The 19,034-nt window shown below is 31.4% G+C and overlaps 2 protein-coding genes across 4 annotated transcripts; one reads left to right on the plus strand and one right to left on the minus strand.

Moving 5' to 3' along the window:
- The first annotated feature begins 2,895 nt into the window (after positions 1–2,895).
- Positions 2,896–7,975, plus strand: LOC18041022. The gene is made up of 3 exons (XM_006432018.2): positions 2,896–4,218; positions 5,329–5,403; positions 7,601–7,975. Exons 1-3 carry the CDS (start codon positions 3,334–3,336, stop codon positions 7,715–7,717), a joined length of 1,077 nt encoding a protein of 358 aa, XP_006432081.1. The 5' UTR covers positions 2,896–3,333; the 3' UTR covers positions 7,718–7,975.
- A 941-nt stretch (positions 7,976–8,916) lies between these two features.
- Positions 8,917–13,256, minus strand: LOC18041023. Of its 3 annotated transcripts, none has more exons than XM_024184412.1 (2): positions 12,457–13,256; positions 8,917–9,460 (listed from the first exon to the last, which is right to left on the minus strand). In XM_024184412.1, exons 1-2 carry the CDS (start codon positions 13,188–13,190, stop codon positions 9,439–9,441), a joined length of 756 nt encoding a protein of 251 aa, XP_024040180.1. In that variant the 5' UTR covers positions 13,191–13,256; the 3' UTR covers positions 8,917–9,438. The 3 variants fall into 3 exon arrangements, with proteins under 3 accessions (XP_024040180.1, XP_006432082.1, XP_006432083.1); XM_006432019.2 differs by having other exon boundaries at positions 12,410–13,256; XM_006432020.2 differs by having other exon boundaries at positions 12,406–13,256.
- Positions 13,257–19,034: the final 5,778 nt, after the last annotated feature.

Raw genomic sequence — 19,034 nt, forward strand, 5'->3', positions numbered from 1 at the left:
CAAAATAACCATTTAAAAGTAAATTGATTAAAAGCAGCAATACCCAAATTTTATACATGCATTTAGTAACAAATTACGATTATCACGTAATTTTATAATCATGTTCTATTAGTTTGGTGGTAGTGTTAAATCCCATGTTTAGTATATGAGATAGGAAAACATTATTTATTTATTATATTGGGACCTGCCATTTATAGTTTTATACCAAACATTTGCATGGCCCTTGTGGGGCGAGTTACTTAGGACTATTTTGTTAAATTAAATTATAGGTTGTTTCTTCATTATATTAATTAATATTACAAAATACTAAAAATTAGTATAATAATTGAAAATTAAATATTAAGACTAATAAATAATTTTAAAAAAATTATATAAAATAAAAAATCATAATTTTAATATTATATTTAGTTATTAATTAATTAAAATTACTTTGAGATAATAATTTAAATTATTGGTGTTTAAAATTAAAAGTATCATTTTTTAATTCGATCTAATCCTATAATGCACTATGCACAAGCAATACTAATTATAGTCAAATATAATCCTTTCCTATTTTATCATATCCTAACATGTCTAACACAATTTAATTTAATCCCAAATATAAATGCACCCTTAAAGGGAAAGAAACAAAAAAGGAAAAAACTCAAATCCTCGTTGAAAGTGACAAAAAAAAAAGACTAAATAAAAAAAATAGTAATAGATTGTATTACTTAAGAAGAAATACAATAAAAATAAACATATGATAAATTAATAACCTCCATTGTAGAATAATTTTTTACGGTCTACACATGGACTAATAGGCTAAATTAATAATTTTAATAAATTAATAAAGATAAGAATTTTGTAAAATCCCTTATAGAACTTTGTGGTCCCGTTCCTATCATAAATTAATAATTTAGTAAAATTAAATTACAATAGATTCTTGACAAGTTAATACTTGATAAACTGATAATCTTGATTAAATAATAAATTTTTGCCGATCCCGACTTGAAGTCAATGTTGTAAATTAATAATATAATAAAATTATAAGATAATAAAAATTTTAAAGAATTTGATTTTCCTATAGAACCCACTTACTATATAAATTAATACAGTATAATCTCTATAAATTAATATAATTGGACCATACAAAACCTATTAATTAAAAGAGGTATTAATTAGTCGATAAATTGGTAATTATTTATTTATATTAAAATTTAATGAGCACATGTTTAATCAACAAAAAAATTATTGTATTTTGTTGATCTAACTAATTAAATATAAATTAACCTATTAAATTTCATTATTTAATCAATTAAAAATTATGCAAGTTCAGAGGTTTTAAGTTTGGATGAAATCGTTGCTAAAATCTTTTTTTTTTTTTGTTTAATTGCAATTCGAGAATTCAACCCAAAACTTCTAGATGAAATAAGAAAAATTAGAATGAGATCTAATGAAATTTAATTTTCAAGAAAAAAAAGTAATAATAGAGTCAGACTTATTAATAAATATCACAATCATGTGGCTTTTGTGAAATATATTCTCAATGTTATTTGCTGCTTCTTAAAATAGATTCGGAATTGGATTTCATCTCTACTTTAATTCTTTCTGTAATGCAAAATTTCAGTTTGCGCTATTGTTTCACAACTAGAGCTGGCAAAACGGGTTATCGGGTCGTGTTCGTGTCGTGTCAACTTCGTGTCGTGTCAAATTTAGGTCAACCCAAACCCGACCCATTTAATAATCATGTCAAAATATTCAGACTCAAACCCGACACAGAAAAATAATCGGGTTACCCAATAACCCGCTTAATATCTATATATTAAACAAAAGTTACATTAAATATTAACAATTTATCATACATATGTATGCACATTCATACATCCATACATACATACATAATTTATCAATATTATAAAATATACATATCTACTAAAATATTACACACACTATTGAGGTTTTAATTATATATATGTAAATAATATTATATATCAATATTATAAAATATACATGTCTACCAATATTTTATACATTTACACTATTAAAGCTCTAAATGTATTTAAAATTTTATAAATAAAATATTGTGTCTATATTCATCCTTTTAAAGAATAAAAAAAATCATCTCTAATATTTGAGTTTTGATGACAAGAATCTACAAATTATTTTAAAATAATCGGGTTATTGATCGGGTAAATGGGTCAAGAATTTTAACCCTAACCCGACACGGAAAAAAATTGTGTTGACCCGAACCCGACCCATTTAATAATCGTGTTAAATTCGACGACCCATACTCATTTATTGGTGTCGTGTTCGTGTCGGGTAATCGGGCAGTGTCAAATTTTGCCAGCTCTATTCACAACAAGCGTGTTACCGTGAGATGAGATATGTCATGTTTAATATAGGAAAAATAATAACTCTACAACGTTCAAGTTATAAAAAATGTAAGATAACTAATTACTATTCAAAATAAATACTAAATCAAGTTAAATAAATACCATAAACTTGATAATATTTTCTATAAATAAGGAACTTCTTCCTAAATTAATAATTGGTTAATTTATCAGAATATTAATATTTACTAAATTAATAGATTTTTTTTTATAGTTTCAATGTTATTAATATATCAAAGTTTTACTAAATAATTGACTATAGTAAATAAAATATGGCTCTATCATTCCTTGTTTTTTTTTCTTAAAATTAAAATCTATATTAAATCTCATCTCTTATTTTTTTTATATTGCATCTAAAAGTTCTAAAATTACAACAAAAAATTGTGAACCAATAATTTAAGTGATTCCTTGTGCATGAAAACTATTATGATTTAAATGTATGTTTATTAAATTTTACATAGACAATATACATTAATGCACTGTTACTAACAGATATTAATTTACCGAGGAAACAAAAATAGAAAAGAAAAAAAAGAAAAATAATGCCCACCAGCTGCAACTGATCATATACGAATGGACAGTAAAACAAGTAACGGCGGAGCGATTGTGGAGGAACAGCAAGAGAAGAGCAGTAGCAAGCAAAGGCTGCAAAGCAAAGTATATTTGTGCAACCAAGAAAGAATATGCAAAACGAAAGTTATCTGATTCTAATACTTATGCTATTACAACACTTCAATTATTAAGGACAGGTTCCTTTACTTTCTTGAATTTTCGGTTATCCATCTGCCCTATTATTAAGGTTTCTTTATTAACACTTTCTCGATTTTTAGGGTTTTGTTTGCATTAGCTGTCTGATCACCCTTTTCTCATGAAAATAAAAATAAAAAAAAGTGTTGTAAAATTTCCAAGAGTTGATGATTGGAATCTTTGATCTGGGCACTTTGAATCAATTAGCTTGGCTGTGATGGGTGGTAAGGAAAATGTACCACAAACGACAAACACTGGTGGTGAAGTTTGCAGAGTTGAAAGTGCAGAAGATTCACGTTGCAGTCTAGACAAGGAGGTGGGGTTACCAAGTTGCCGAGTTTGCCAGTGTGCTGAATCTGACAAAAGGGGAGATGTTGCTTTAGCATATCTGGGTATTACTCTGCCAGTTCAAAAGCCAGAAGCTGAAGCCACCCCCAAAAGTAATGGGGACACACAACAACCCGATGGTGAAAAAAATCTTGTCAATAATGAATCTGGTTATGTACAGTTCATTAGTCCTGATGGGGAAGTTTTCATTTGTAATACTAATACTGATTTAGAGATGGGTCCGTGTCATAATCAAGACACGCTTATTGAACTTGGTTGTTCTTGCAGAGGTGATCTTGCTTTGGTACATTATGGCTGTGCTCTTAAATGGTTTGTTAATCATGGATCCACCGCTTGTGAAATCTGTGGTAATGGTGCAAAAAATATCAGGGTTTCTGACTTCAAAAAGGTTCTTATTGCATTAAAGGACTTTGAAGCATTAAGGGAGCGCACTGCTACTGGAGAACCCAATCCCGCACATGTGCATACAAGTTCTGGTGTTGATCCTGATGCTGTTGCTGCTATCAGACGGCAACGGCTTAGTGAGATTTCTTTGTGGTTTAGTCCACATAGCAGTAATAATAACCATACTTATAGCAATTCTACTGCAGTTTCACATGTTGTTTCCGAGCAACCTTTGAGTACTGTCACTGAAGATGTTGCCGCTGCTGAAAATCCTGCTACCAAATGGGCTGTGGAAGGTACAGGGATTTTGCTTGCCACGGGGTTACTCACTGTCACTCTTGCATGGCTTATTGCTCCTCGAGTTGGAAAGGTGTGTTGGATTAGGCATCATTATGCTTTATTTGGATTGTGTATAGATGGGGTACTTTTAAGTTTCTTGAGTATTATGAAGGATATGCAATTTAGTTCATTACATAAGATTTCTTCCTGTTTAGTCAGAACTTGAAGATTTAAGTAAAAACCATATTTAACTCAAAGTAACATGCAAGTGTTGGATACATCCCTAACAAGACATATATAAATATGGAACTCTGTGTTAGCAGCACATCTTAGTGTTGGTTTGGGGTGGCATCTGTGCATGGCATGTTATTTGTCTTCTCAAGAAATGTTAGTCTCGCTACAAATTTTTGTTCTACATTGGGTTTTATTGCTTATCACTTAGCATAATTCTTAATTCCCTTCAATTGCAGTTTGCATGATTAATAGTCATCGTTTAACTATGTTATGAAGTGTTGTTGGATAAACTGTTAATAGCAGTCCATGTGATATTGTTGTCTAGGGAAATCATCAATTAGCAGTAGAAACTTCTGTGTTTACTGGTTAATATATGAGCTAGATGTAAAATTGTTCTCTTAAATTCTTAAGTGGGAGATTATAGTCCTCCTGTTGTTCTGTGAGATGAGTTAAGTTTAGTTTACTGGCACTAAAAGATTAAACAATCAGTTATTAACTGTCATTTGCTCTTTGTAGAAACCTCTTTCTTGGACACTAAGAACATATTTTTCAGATAAGTTTTTCCTGGTGTTTGTCCAATTCTTTACCAAACATAAGAAATGCAAATGTAAATTCTTTGTGTTTAAGTGGAAGTTTCTTTTCAGGAGTTTACCCCCTTTCATCGAAACAAAGATAACCTAAAGTTTTGTGCTTTACTCTTCAATTTTGAAGTTATGTATTAATTTTAGGAAGTAATGTCATTATTTTTATTATTGTTGTTATTATTTGTTTCTTTGTTTTGTTTGCAATCGTCTATATGTTCGAAATACTTTTGGATCATATTTCTTGGCATTATTGATGTTATATAGTAACCATGTATTTATCTAAATTTATTCTTTTGTAATTTTTAATGCAATGTGAAGTGTCAATCTCTTTATTCTCCATGGGATTTGTATGTTTATCTGATTGGCTCCATTTTGATGTGCAGAAAACGGCTAAAAGTGGTCTTCATATTCTCCTTGGAGGCATTTGTGCTTTGACGGTTGTGGTCTTCTTTCGCTTTGTAAGTAATTAGATCCTGTTTCACGTGGTTTGCATTTCCCATGTATTACTGTATTTGATTTGACTCAATATAGGTTCAGTTACATGTATTTTTAAAACTTAGCATTTTGAGTTTTGCTATCCTGTACAAGCAAATGAGAAGATGAAAACGCAAGGCTTTTGAATAGTTTTCAATTGCTATGGCACCATTGAGGAGCATTACTTATTTTTATCTTGTATCTTCTAAGTGGCATTGTAGGAAAGTTAAACTGACATGCGTATGAATTTAATTTTTGGTTTATCTGGAGGTAACCATTGGTGAAAATTTGGGTTCAAGCTTTTGGTGATTTTAGTTATAGTTTTCAGAATACATCTCAATATTTAAGGTTCTGTGACTCTGGTATTTGTAGAACTTAGTCTTACTGTCAACATTCTCTATTTTTAAAAGATATGTATCTGTGAAACTCAAGCTGAAACAGATTGAATCCTTGCTTTTGGAGAAGATAATATTGATTTGTGCAAATTTGAACTGGAAGAACCAAAATTTAGTAAGTGGACCATGGAGGGAAGAGATTACCCTATTAAAAGGCTAAATAATGAGAAAATTATTCACGAGATGACTGAAGGGGTAATTTCTTATAAGTGAATCAGGTTTTGCTGATCACCTTGGTGGCAATTTGAGAAACAGACAATTTATTCTTTAGCTTTTAGAAATACAAAAAGTGAGAAGCCCAAGCAAAAGATGAGGGTAACTGTCCTGTAGTCTGTTGTTTCATGTCTTTTGGGCCCCACTGACATGCTCAAAAAGAAGTGCTATTACCTTTCCATTTCAGATATCCTTCCAGCTAGCTAATCTTATCCAGTGATTTAATATGAATTTTCCATAGTAGGACCATCTCGCTTTAGGACTTAGACAGGCCTGCTCCTATCTTATTTTTGTTTTGTCGACAATTATAAGGAAACCTGTACTCTCATGCCATCCTTACGAGTGCCTTTTCTGCAATTTATGCTGATATTGTTTGCCAATCACGCAGTGAGCCTTCATGGAATCAATTTGAGTGTTATTATTGTTAGAGGAAATAGGATCATGATATTTGAAGTAGTAATTGGTTTGCAACCAAGCTGTAGTCGTAATTATATTTATTCTTACTTTTATCTATTTGGAGGTGAAATTTAAGATGAATAGACTTGGTGATATAGATGCAATGACTTATGATTGATATTAATAAGAAAAATGTCTTTTTAATCTGATAATGGCTATTTTAGATATGTGTCCAATTAAGATGGACTTGCCCAATTGGGATTCGGGGAGGCAATAGAGACAGATATTTGTCCCAATTAAAGTAATTTCTTTAGTGCCCAATTGGGATCCAGGGGTCATAAAAGGCCTAGATGGAGCTCTCAACGGGAATTCTCCCAGTTTATATTGTCATTAGTCTAAATTCCAGCTGGACTATTGCAGCTTGGACATGTAAGGGGCTTCTTTGTTTGTCCAGTCAAGACTTTGCAAATCTAGCAAATCTGCCGATTCTGGTTGAACTTATTTAAGTAGGGGAGCTAAAAGCTCAAGATCTCATGAAGAAAAGAATCACCTTCATGTTTGTGATATGCTAGGATATACTTTACAATGTCAGTCGAAGATTGAGTTTGTCAACCTGGTCATTTGCACCACAGTATTCCCGTGCTGGAATATTCTCTCCCATGTGAGGCGAATGGAATTCTCTGGAAAATTATTAGCAGTTATGACAAATTATGTAAACAGTCTAGTCAAGTGATGGTTGTTTCATTTTATTAGAGATATTTATTCAGCAAAAAAAAAAAAAAAAAAAGATAATTTCTTCTCTGAAAGGCACTTGTCAAAAATAAGCCAAAATCTTTTTCAAATGCTAGCAGCAATCTTTTTGTTTCAGACAATTTTTGTCATTGGATCTAAAATTTTTGTTTTATTTTAGCTAACAAGAATCTGTCTAGAAGTTGGGTTGCTATCATATTACTAGCTTTCATCGATGATGTAGTTAATTGAATGCAGTAGTAATCTTCGATCTTTGTCCACATAATAAGTTGTGCTCCTCTCAGTTTACATATAATATCATTTTGAATTTTGGTTTTCAGTTCTTGTTACTTTTCAATTTTCTCTGAAAATTTGATTCTGAGGATCTCGCTGGCATGGGAAAGAAACTGATAATTTGTCTTAAAACGTGTTCTTTTGAAACTTGCAGTTTGTGCTTACTAGAATCAAGTATGGACCTGCACGCTACTGGGCTATTCTATTTGTCTTTTGGTTTCTTGTCTTTGGCATATGGGCTTCACGAACGCACGGCGCTCATACAACATGATCTGTTGGTGTATTTATTTTCAATGCATATAAAGTACGTTTTTTTGCTTTTTTGGTCCTGTCAAATGTCTATTGTTCATTTAGTGATCTTTTCCAATTTAATATGATGCCATATGTGATGTAGAGTGTTAGATCTTGTCACCTGTATTTCACATGTAACACTTGAGATGTGGATAGTTCATTATTTGTGTAAAATATTGGTAGCATAAATGGACCCTTTTGAAGGGTAAATAATATTTTCGATCCTGTTTTGTCTGTATGTTCTTCAAGTCACTGCTATTTTATCGATGTATGTGATGCCCTTCGACTCTGGGCTTGAGCCGGCCGAGAATGAATAACATAGCAAAATCCAATGAATAAATAAACAAGTAACAAGTTAACATTTTCTGCAAAAGAAAGTTTTAAACAGCCTTGGTTTTGCAGTTCAGGTACAAATTTCCGGAGAAGATATAGACTGAATTAGATTTATTGTAAATTTGAGAGAATAAATGACTTATGTTATTATAGTTGCCAACTCATCTGCTGATTCAATGAGTTGCGCTATATGTCTACACTGTAAATGCATCAAAATTTGTATAAGTATTTGGATAGGTTTATTGTAAATTTGGGACAATTTTTCCAGGCAAAGAGCATTTTAAATACACAGTATGGTGTAAGCCGGTCGAGCGGCGGATTTGAGTCCCTCCCATTTCCTCTCAATTAAAATTGAGTTCTCTCCACTTGTTTGTGGTGGAGCTGATATACCTTTAGTACTTGTGAGAGTAGAAATTTGACCGTGCAATAAATGAGAGTATATATTAAACTACGCGATAATAAAATTGATTTAAGTGGTCCTTGTAGATATCTAATATAAATATCAATAGACATTCAATTGTAAAATATGTCAGTAATTAAAAAAAAATTATAGTGTATAGGCATGGGAATTAAGATATTAAATTCATAAAAACAAAAAAAAAAATTAACAAAATCCCTATTACAATTGAAAATCAATATCATACAATTGATATGTTGCTTATCAAATCAATAATAATAAAAATAAAATATTAATCATCACCATAGCTAGCTATCATACTGGTAGAGACTAGAGATCTGATCTTCTATTTTTATGGGAAAAAAATAATAGTAATTTTGCAAGGGAACTACTTGATTTTAATACATTGGATTAAACATTGGAAACTACTCCTCTCCATGTTGCTAAATTCTTCTATACAGTGAGGGTACCACATCGTCCGATAATATTTATGATGAAAAACTACCCATCAAGTGAGTAGCTATCTTAAAATGAAATACATACCGTATCCTTACAGGTCAAAATTAAGGATCATCTTGATTCAAGCAAATCACATGTCATACCTATGAAACTCAAATCAATGCATTCATCCATATTATGATGATACTCTTATCAAATTAAATGGTCTGCAAAGTTGCCAATGTGATGCTTAATTCCCATATGCTATAAAATGTCCTATGTTTCTGGTAAAGAGTAAAGTTTCTGTATGCACGTACTCAGTTCCTTGCTGTTACAAAATTAGCTGTCATCACCATCCGGGGTACTCGGCGTCAATTGACCATATATTTTTATGATACTCCTTACAACTGATAAATAGACATGTACAACTTTAACTCAAACTTAACAATTCTTCTTATACCGTGACATTTCCAAGTCCTTACTCGTCTATGCTCCCATCTTGTTCACTTGCTCTATGTAGATGCAAACTCTTCTTACAAGTGAAACACCAGAATCCTGTGACAGACAAACACCACTTTGTAACTAAATGACGATGTTTACAACCACTGACATTTAACATAATAGAAGTATATAAAGGCATATGTTAATACAGAAAAACTACCTAAGCCACTAATCTCATTGGGGAAAAGATGAAAAACACGGTCAAGAACATCATTTCACAGATCAAGATCCAAAACCCTGTAATATCTCACACCATTTCATTTGATACTTTCCAAATATCTCCCATTAAATAACTATGATCCAACTAGAAAATCAATTATCATGCCAGCAGTAGGTTTTGTGGGCATTCCCTGTGATTTGTCTCATAAAAATCTTAGCATTTTTCCTTACCTTTCTAACACCAATTGTAATAGAAACTACATTAACCTGGAAATTTAAGGCTCCAAATATTTCTGCCTTTAGCAGGCATCGAAAAGAATTCTGATTTCTAGACCAATCTAGAATTTTTCTGGAAGACTAATTTATGTTGCAGACTGCCATAAAGAATTGGCCAAAGATGCTAAGCCACTATGACAGATTAAAAAACAACCCCCAAATGAAAATGTAGAGCAGTAAAAAAAAAGTTGCATTTCAAACAGAAAAGTTTCCTTGTTTACACATTTCTCATCTTGATGTTTTTAACATTGTAGAAACAGATACATCAGATATATGTACAGAAAGATATTGAAACAAAAACTAAGAAAAGAATAATTAAAAAGATGTATTGAAACAAAAACTAACAAAAGAACAATTAATAAGATTCACTAAGAGAATATGGAATACCACCCAACAAAGTTATTCCACTATAAAGAAGCAAATTCTTTCTATCATTTTTGTGTAAAACAAAATTTCATGCAGACTTATTAAAAGAAGAAACTTTTTATCAAGAGTCAATTGTATAAGTGCAAAAGATATTCTAGAAAAAAAAAATGTTAAAAGCTAGCCTCTAATCAAATTTTGCTAGATGGCAATATATTGATTGTAACAGTCTGGATCCAAAACCAAGTAGATATTGTCCGGTTTGGACACACTGCCAGTCACGGTTTTGTTATTCAGTTTTGCACCTAAAACGTATCTAACGAGTTAGAACTGTCCACGACTTGTGATAAATGAATCTAGGAACTCATTCGCTAGCTATGCAGAATATTATATACTTCCCCTCATGTCCTTGTGAGGGTCATTGGAAATAGAACATAATGAAAATCATACCATTAACATATCAATCCAAACATTGGGCCGCAAGTCAGTTGTGATACTAACCGTAACAGCCCAGAGCCAACAACCAAATAGATATTGTCCGCTTTGGCCATACTAAGGGCTCACGGCTTGTAAATCAGTGCAGGAACTCACTCGCTGGCAATGTGTGGAATTACATTGAACATTACAAAGGTGAAGAAAATTTCTCTGCGTGTTAGTTTAACTCCTGAAATTTTTCAAGGCTTCCAAGAAATGGCAAGGTCTCGATGTGGAAAACGAGAATCGTTCATTGTATAGAAGGAAAATATGGCTTCAAAGCTAAATATGCCTCGAAAGCAAATATACTATCCTCCGCAGAAAAGCTTCCTCGAGTTGAAGGTGCAAACAAAACGGATATAGTTGTTGGAAATAACACTCAAATAAGAATGCAACTCAGATTACAAAGATATATTAATTCACATTTTCTATCAAAAAATATGGACAATTATCAGGCCATTCTAGCAGAAATAAGATCCATTACATTGACTTGTACTGATCAAGAAGGAAAATATGGTAAGAATATTGCCTTTTCTGAATATCAATTCCTTGGGAGATATTCAGAGCTGAATAGGGTCTAGGCCTTGAAAAACCAAGAGAACTTAAAAATAAATATAGTTTTCTAGAATTGTATAAGATCAAGACTTTGGAAAACTTAAATGAAAGAGAGCTCATAAAATCAACACAAAGTTTATCCAACTATATGTTTCCCGAACAGTTGAAAGACTTGTTTTATTATTAGGGAGCATACAATGCAATCTTTTCAAAAGAGGTTGACAACGTCTTAAAATAGTTAGAGATCAAACCCCAAAGAGACATGAACAGTTACTTTGTTTGCAATATTTTACGAAAGTTCAAATTTTGCAGCATACCTGAACTTCTCATGAAAAGCTTGGAATGTTGGTGCCCTGAATACTCTCATTTTAATAGAATTTCACAAAGTGCTTAAAAAAGTGTTAAGAGTTTATCTTTCTCTAGGTTATGATTTCTAAGATTTCTTGACCTCTTTTAGAATTCTCTTCAGTTGATCTCCAATAAAACCACTCTGATAATCAAGATACCTTTTCACAGACAATTATGGTTTTGAATTATAGATCAAATAAAACAAACTAACCCACTGGCAACAACTAATCGCCTTATCCTTTTACCTTTTCTTTCCAATACCCTCAACATGCTCATTCTCACCTCTTGACTCTATCTCTATAACACATGTAAGAATTCAAGATCTGACGAGTGTCAATGGTTGGAGTTTCCACAACGAAAATATCTGGGGATCAAAGCAACGTGATTTCATACCCTTTTTGATAACAAAGAATTACATAGTCTGATTTCCTATGTTAAGGCATCCTAGTTAGACCAGGTAAACCAAAAAGAAACCTATAACAATCGATGAATGGTGAATTTACGGCTGACGATATCAGAAGTCTTAATATTATTTACTTAGCTCTCAACTAAACCTTCTTATGTTAAATTTCCTTACTCAGGATTTAATAACACAAACTTGGGCACTAAAATGCAAGCCCCACCATGACAAATCAATAATTCTCCAAAGAAACCTCAACTACTACTAATGTAAAACCCATGGCCCCCATATGATACACCAAATAAAATATCAATATATGGCCTTGGTCTAAGTGTGTCCAACTGTTGGTGATACATCAATCACGTACTAAAACAATCATATTATATATTGTATGAAAAATTGAAGCAAAAAAAGTAAAACATACAAACCGATTTAGGCGAGATAGAAGACATCATCAGTCATTAGAACAACATACTGCAAAATCCTTAAAGGGGCATTCTTAAAATCCAGTGCAGGCAACCTCAGCTCCCTAATCCTACACCCATTGGCCCGAACCCGACCAGAATCCACTTTCCTAAACAAGTAGACCGATCTAGAGTTGGAATTTTTCTTGGTTTTGAAGAGGGTCCATCCTATTCCAGCCAGAGCCCTTGAAAAGGCCTCCATTGAATCGATTCGGTCACCATTTAACCGTGAGAACAGAGAGAAAGAGCAGCAATCCCAGTGGCTGCTACTTGAGTTGTCAACTTTACTTTCACTGTTCCCGGTAACAAAGACTAGCTTGAACAGCCCTTTTGAAAGGGAAACAAAGGAGCGGAGATGGGACAAAGAGGAAGTGGAAAGTGAAGGGAAGGTCAGAGGAACGGCGTCGTGCGGTAAAATCAATGATGAAGATAAGGACATTGATGAATGCCAGGAAGGTGACGTTGACGATGATGATGATGATGAAGATGATGGAGATGGGTATGAAAAGATGATATGAGAAAGTGAAGGGGTTGGGTATAAATCCATGCCCATGTCTCTTGCGATAGTGGCTAATCTGTATGTATCAGTGACTAGCTCTTTGGTTGGAAGAAAAAGAAGAAATGGTGTCTTTTCAGATGATGTGAGTTGATTGTTTTGGGAACTTGTTTGTGATTGTTTAAGAAGATGATTGTTGTTAATGGTGTCACCCAAAACCAAAGAGCGTATCAGCTTTAGTGGGAGCATCTTCTTTACCCTTTCATTTCACTCCAATCAATCTCTCTCTCTCTCTCACTCAATATGGCGTTTTTGTGTCTTTGTTTCACTTTTGAGTTTTGACCCATTTTTCGTTTTCGGTGTTTTTCTCCGCTGAGCCACGTGTCACTGTGACAATTATTCCAATTTGTGTTGTAGGATGTCCCGCGGTCAAAAAGAAAGAATTGTAAAGTGTCTGAGTTGCACAAGTGTCCGTAAATATAGCATTTAAGGCCGGTAAAATTTGACACGATTCGATTATTCGATATAAATATGATATAAATAAATAGATATAGGTAGTTAAATTTAACATAATTATTAAATAGATCGGGTTCATATCAATATGATTTTTTTTCGTATCGGATTAGGGTTAAAATTCTTAACCCATTTACTCGATCAATGACTTAATTATATTTTCTATTTTAAAATAATTTACATATTTTTATCATTAAAACTCAAATATTAGTAATGATTTTTTTTTTATTCTTTAAAAGGATGAATATAAACATTGTGTTTTATTTATAAAATTTTAAATACATTTAGAACTTCAATAGTGTAAATGTGTAAAAATTGATAGACATGTATATTTTATAATATTAATATATAATATTATATATATAACCGCAATAGTATAAATGTGTAATATATTAGTAGATATGTATATTTTATAATATCGATAAATTATGTATGTATGTATGTATGTATGTACATACGTATGTATGATAATGTGTAAATATTTGATGTAATTTTTGTTCAATATATAGATATTAAATGGGTTATTGGGTAACCCGATTATTTTTTCGTGTCGGGTTTGAGTCTCAATATTTTGATACGATTATTAAATGGGTCAGATTTGAGTAGAATTAAATTTGACACGACATGAAGCTGACACAGTATGAACACGACCCGATGACCCGTTTTGCCAGCTCTAATAGCATCACTCAAACGGTCTTTGCTACATACAATACATGCATGTAGGGGTGGGCAAATCGGGTTTCGGTTCGAGTTGTTCGGGTTTCGGTTTGGGTTTCAACCCGTTCGGGTTGGAGAATTGAACCTAATCGGGTTGAAAACGCCAACCCGAACCAAACCAAACCGAATTTAATTCGGTTCGGTTCAGTTTGGGTTGGCAATTCGGATCAGATTTGGTTGATAATTTGAGTTAAAATTTTGGTTCGGGTTAGTTTGGGTTAGAATAATTCAGGTTAGTTTGGGTTAGAATGGGTTTGAACAATTTAATCTAAAAATTCTAACAACAACCACTTAAAATTCAAAAATCTCAATTCCAAACATTCTTAACAACAAATATCAACTACAAATCATCCTTAATAACATTTCAACAATTTAAAAATCTCAATTCCAAATATTCCAAACATCCTTAAGAAACAATTTAATCCAAAAATTATAACAACCACTTAAAATCCAAAACTCTCAATTCCAAACATCCTTAATAACAAATATCAACTACAAATCATCCTTAATGACATTTCAACAATTTAAAACTCTCAATTCCAAATATTCCAAACATCCTTAAGGAACAATTTAATCTAAAAATTCTAACAACAATCACTTAAGATCCAAAAATCTCAATTCCAAACATCCTTAACAACAAATATCAACTACAAATCATCATTAATAACATTTCAACAAGTCTTTTTAAAGTTAACAAAACATAAAACATGTAGTCAAGTACAATAAAGCTACAAAAATTACAAATCTAGAAATTAAAATGGCAAATGGCAAATGGCAAGCATGATTAAACATCTCCACATGACAAACAAGGCAAATAATCCATCTCCACATTGATTCAATACTCAACACAACATCTCCAAATTAGCAATAATTATTAACCACCACCATAGGGATTTTTTTTGTTTAATGTATATATATTTTTAATTTTTAAAAGCTGAATCTTAAAAAAAAAAAAAGCTTCAACCCGAACGGGTTGAAAATTCGGTTCGGGTTGAACCCAAATCGAATTTTAACCCGAACGGGTTAAAGCTTTGAATCCGTTCGGGTTTCACCTGTTAACCCAAACCGAACCGAACCCGAAATAAATTTTGGGTTCGGTTCGGTTCGGGTTAACCCGATCCGAACACCCACCCCTACATGCATGTATCAAGTAATGAAAAAAAATCAAAAAAACTAAGCAATCGTTTGGTTGCCACAAATATTTAAAAAATATTGGGAGCAATCAGTTGCCCCTTCAATGAATTAAATAATAATAAATAATATAATATTTAAAAATAATAATGTGTAGGGGTGTTGCCGGATCAAAACTTGTGGATTGGATATCAATACATATACAATCCACGATTTTACAAATTATAAAATTTTCATTTAATTCAATCTATGAATTAGTGAAATTCAATCTAAATTTAATTCATATGTCTGCAGATCGCAAATTTGACATAATTTTTATTTAATCCACCATTTTATGGATTGATTTGCGAATTAAAATTTTTTAATTTTGTCCAATCTACAAAGTAATTACATTTAAAAAATCTAAAATAAAAATACTTTTGCTACCGATTAAATTTAAAATTGAATAAGGTTTAAATAAATCAGTCTAAATAAAGCTAGGATAATATAATCAAGGTTTCAAAATATAACACTCTAAAAAGAAAAGGTCTCATTTGTTTAGATCAATATATGAAAAGTAACTAAAATTATGAATTTAAATATATACAAAAGTTGAAACTTGAGAGCTTGGATGTAACAAAAGAAATTACAAAACTTGAAGAGCTTGAAAAGCTTGAAAAGAAAGTAAAAAATTAAGTTTAATTACCTTCAAGTGGTGAAGTGAAACAGTGATGGCTTGTGCGTGCGGTGAGGTAAAGGTTTGGTGTTATGTGCTAAAATGTTTTGTTTGGCTTACGGTTTTTTGTTTTTTTAAAATATTAAATGTTTAGGAAGTTATATTTTCTTATTTAATTATTCAAATATTTAATTTTATATTTTATATTATTATCAAATAAGATATGATATGATGTTAATTTAACTATATTTGAACTTGTTTATTTATTAGTAAGTGGCAATGCTACATTTATAAGTTTATAAGTTTTATTTTTTTAATAAAATAAATTTTTTTTTTTTTGTGGATTCATTGATTTTTATGGATTTATAGAAGTAAATGCATATCCAATCCACCGACTGTGTATTTCTAAATTTTCAATCCAATCCGATCCACCAATCCGCATATAAGATTTTTGCGGATTAGACAGATTGACCGGATCAAATTGAATTCTGAACACCCCTAATAATTTTTAGTAGCAAAGGCCACATAATAGTAAAAATTTAGTTTTATAATAATAAAAAATGAGTTTCAAGATTAATTGCCACAATTTCAAGATCAGTGGTAGGAGTTTCGTATTTATTGATTTATTATTTGTAAGATTTTAAGGGTTACAAGTTAATGATCTCGTGTTTCATGTTCATTGACCTAAATTTTAAGTTACTTTACCTTCAAGTTTAATGGTCTCAATTTCAAGATTAATGATAGGTTTTTCATATTTATTGATCCATAATTTGCATAACTTTCAAGATTCTAAGTTAATGATCTTGTGTTACATATTCATTGCCTTAAGTTTCAAGTTATTTTGGTTTCAAGTTATTTTGGTTTCAAGTTTAATGCTATCAATTTCATGATCAATGGTAAAGGTTTCATATTTACTAGTTCATTATTTGCAAGATTTTCAGGGTTACAAGTTAATGATCTTGTGTTTCATGTTTATTGCCCTATATTTCAGGTTACTTTGGTTTCACGTTTAATGGTACTAATTTTAAGGTCAATGGTGAGAGTTTCATATTTATCGGTTCATTATTTGTAAGATTTTCAAGGTTACAAGTTAATAATCATGTGTTTCATTTTCGTTGCCCTAGGTTTCAAGTTACTTCGGTTTCATATTGAATAGTTCTAATTTCAAGATTAATGGTAGGTGTTTCATATTTATTGATTCATTATTTACAAAATTTTCAGGATTGCAAGTTAATGATGTTGTGTTTCATGTTCATTGCCCTAAGTTTAAAGTTACTTTGGTTTCAAATTTAATGGTCTCAATTCCAGGACTAATAGTAGGTGCTTCATATTTATTGGTTCATAATTTGCATGACTTCCAGGGTTGTAAGTTAATGACCCTATGTTTCATATTCATTACTCTAAGTTTCAAGTTACTTTGATTTCAAGTTTAATGTTTCCAATCTCAAGATTAAGGATAGGTGTTTCATATTTATTGGTCCATAATTTACATAACTTCTAGAGCTGCAAGTTAACGATCTTATGTTTCATGTTCATTGGCCTAGATTTCAAGTTACTCTAGTTTCAAGTTTAATGGTATCAATCTCAAGATTAATGGTAGGTTTTCCATATTTATTGGTCTATTATTTGCAATAGTTTCGGGGTTGCAAGTTAATGACGTTATATTTCATGTTCATTACCCTAAATTTCAAGTTACTTTAATTTCAAGTTTAATGGTCTCAATTTCAAGATTATTGGTAGGTGTTTTATATTTATTTGTCCATAATTTGCATGACTTCCGAGGTTGCAAGTTAATGATACCGTGTTTTATGTTTATTGCCCCAAGTTTCAAATTACTTTAGTTGCAAGTTTAATAGTCACAATCTCAAGATTAATGGTAAGTGTTTCATATTTATTAGTTCATAATTTACACGACTTTCAGGGTTGCAAGTTAATGATCCTATGTTTTATGTTCATTGGCCTAGGTTTCATGTTACTTTGGTTTCAAGTTTAATGTTCACAATCTCAATATTAATAGTAAATGTTTTATATTTACTTTTCTTTTCTTCTTTTCTTTTTTTATATGAAGCTTGACCAGCCTACGGTACAAGGATATGTTCCGCTAAACGCCGATCAAAGCCCATCAAGGCTAGGCCCAAGTCTGACCTATCAAAAAATAAATAAATAATAATGATGCAGTAGGATATATTGCATGTCATTAATCCCATGTTTGTTAAAATGACTTTAACATGAGCATTAGAAGAAGATTATTAGAGTTAACAACAATAGTTGTACCAATACTATTTACTTAGTCTTAAATCTAACCATTCAATTGATCACCATATATACTTCAACTTATCAACACCTAAATTTTTGAAGATGTTACTAACAATATAGGGATCCACATTAATGAAAGCGTAAGGAATAACGTAGCATATGTAGTTTGTTTAAGTCTCCCATAATTCAACTTTCAAAGATTCTCAACAAGGTCATATGAGAAAGTGATGGACCATTTTTGTAATTTTGATATTTTATTAATAATAATGGGGGAGAGCAAAAGGCCTTGAGGTTAAACATTTAGAAAAAGCAACTAATCTTTTTATTAACATGGTTTCTTATTGCAATTAATTCATGTATTCACCAACCCATGCACCTACCAAACCCTTCTATTAATGGTGATACTAAATGTTTGAAAAACCCAACAAGCACTACTCTCTTCTTATTGTTTCAGGTTCGTATTGGTTTCACGTTTAACAATTCACTATTCAAGATTAATGGTTAAATTTTTAGATAATTATGAACGCCTCAAGTGTGTAATAAGAAGTTTCATGTTCAATGATTGATGTTGTCTTATTGTAAGTAAAAGATTATCATTATTTTCATGTTTAATGTTCATATTTCGTGCTCATTAGAATATTGTCATAGAGGTCTTAATTATAAATATAGTAATAAATATTATAATTGACAGTTGGTATAATATCACATTGAATTATATCGTTAAGGCATGTGTAAATGATGGCCAATCTAAATGCAATGACTCCTTATGCTAGCATTGAAAACGAAAATATGACAAAATCTAATTGTCTATTTGTAAAATA

The sequence above is a fragment of the Citrus clementina genome, unplaced genomic scaffold (assembly GCF_000493195.1).
Source record: "Citrus clementina cultivar Clemenules unplaced genomic scaffold, Citrus_clementina_v1.0 scaffold_5, whole genome shotgun sequence".
NCBI classification, from domain to species: domain Eukaryota; kingdom Viridiplantae; phylum Streptophyta; class Magnoliopsida; order Sapindales; family Rutaceae; genus Citrus; species Citrus x clementina.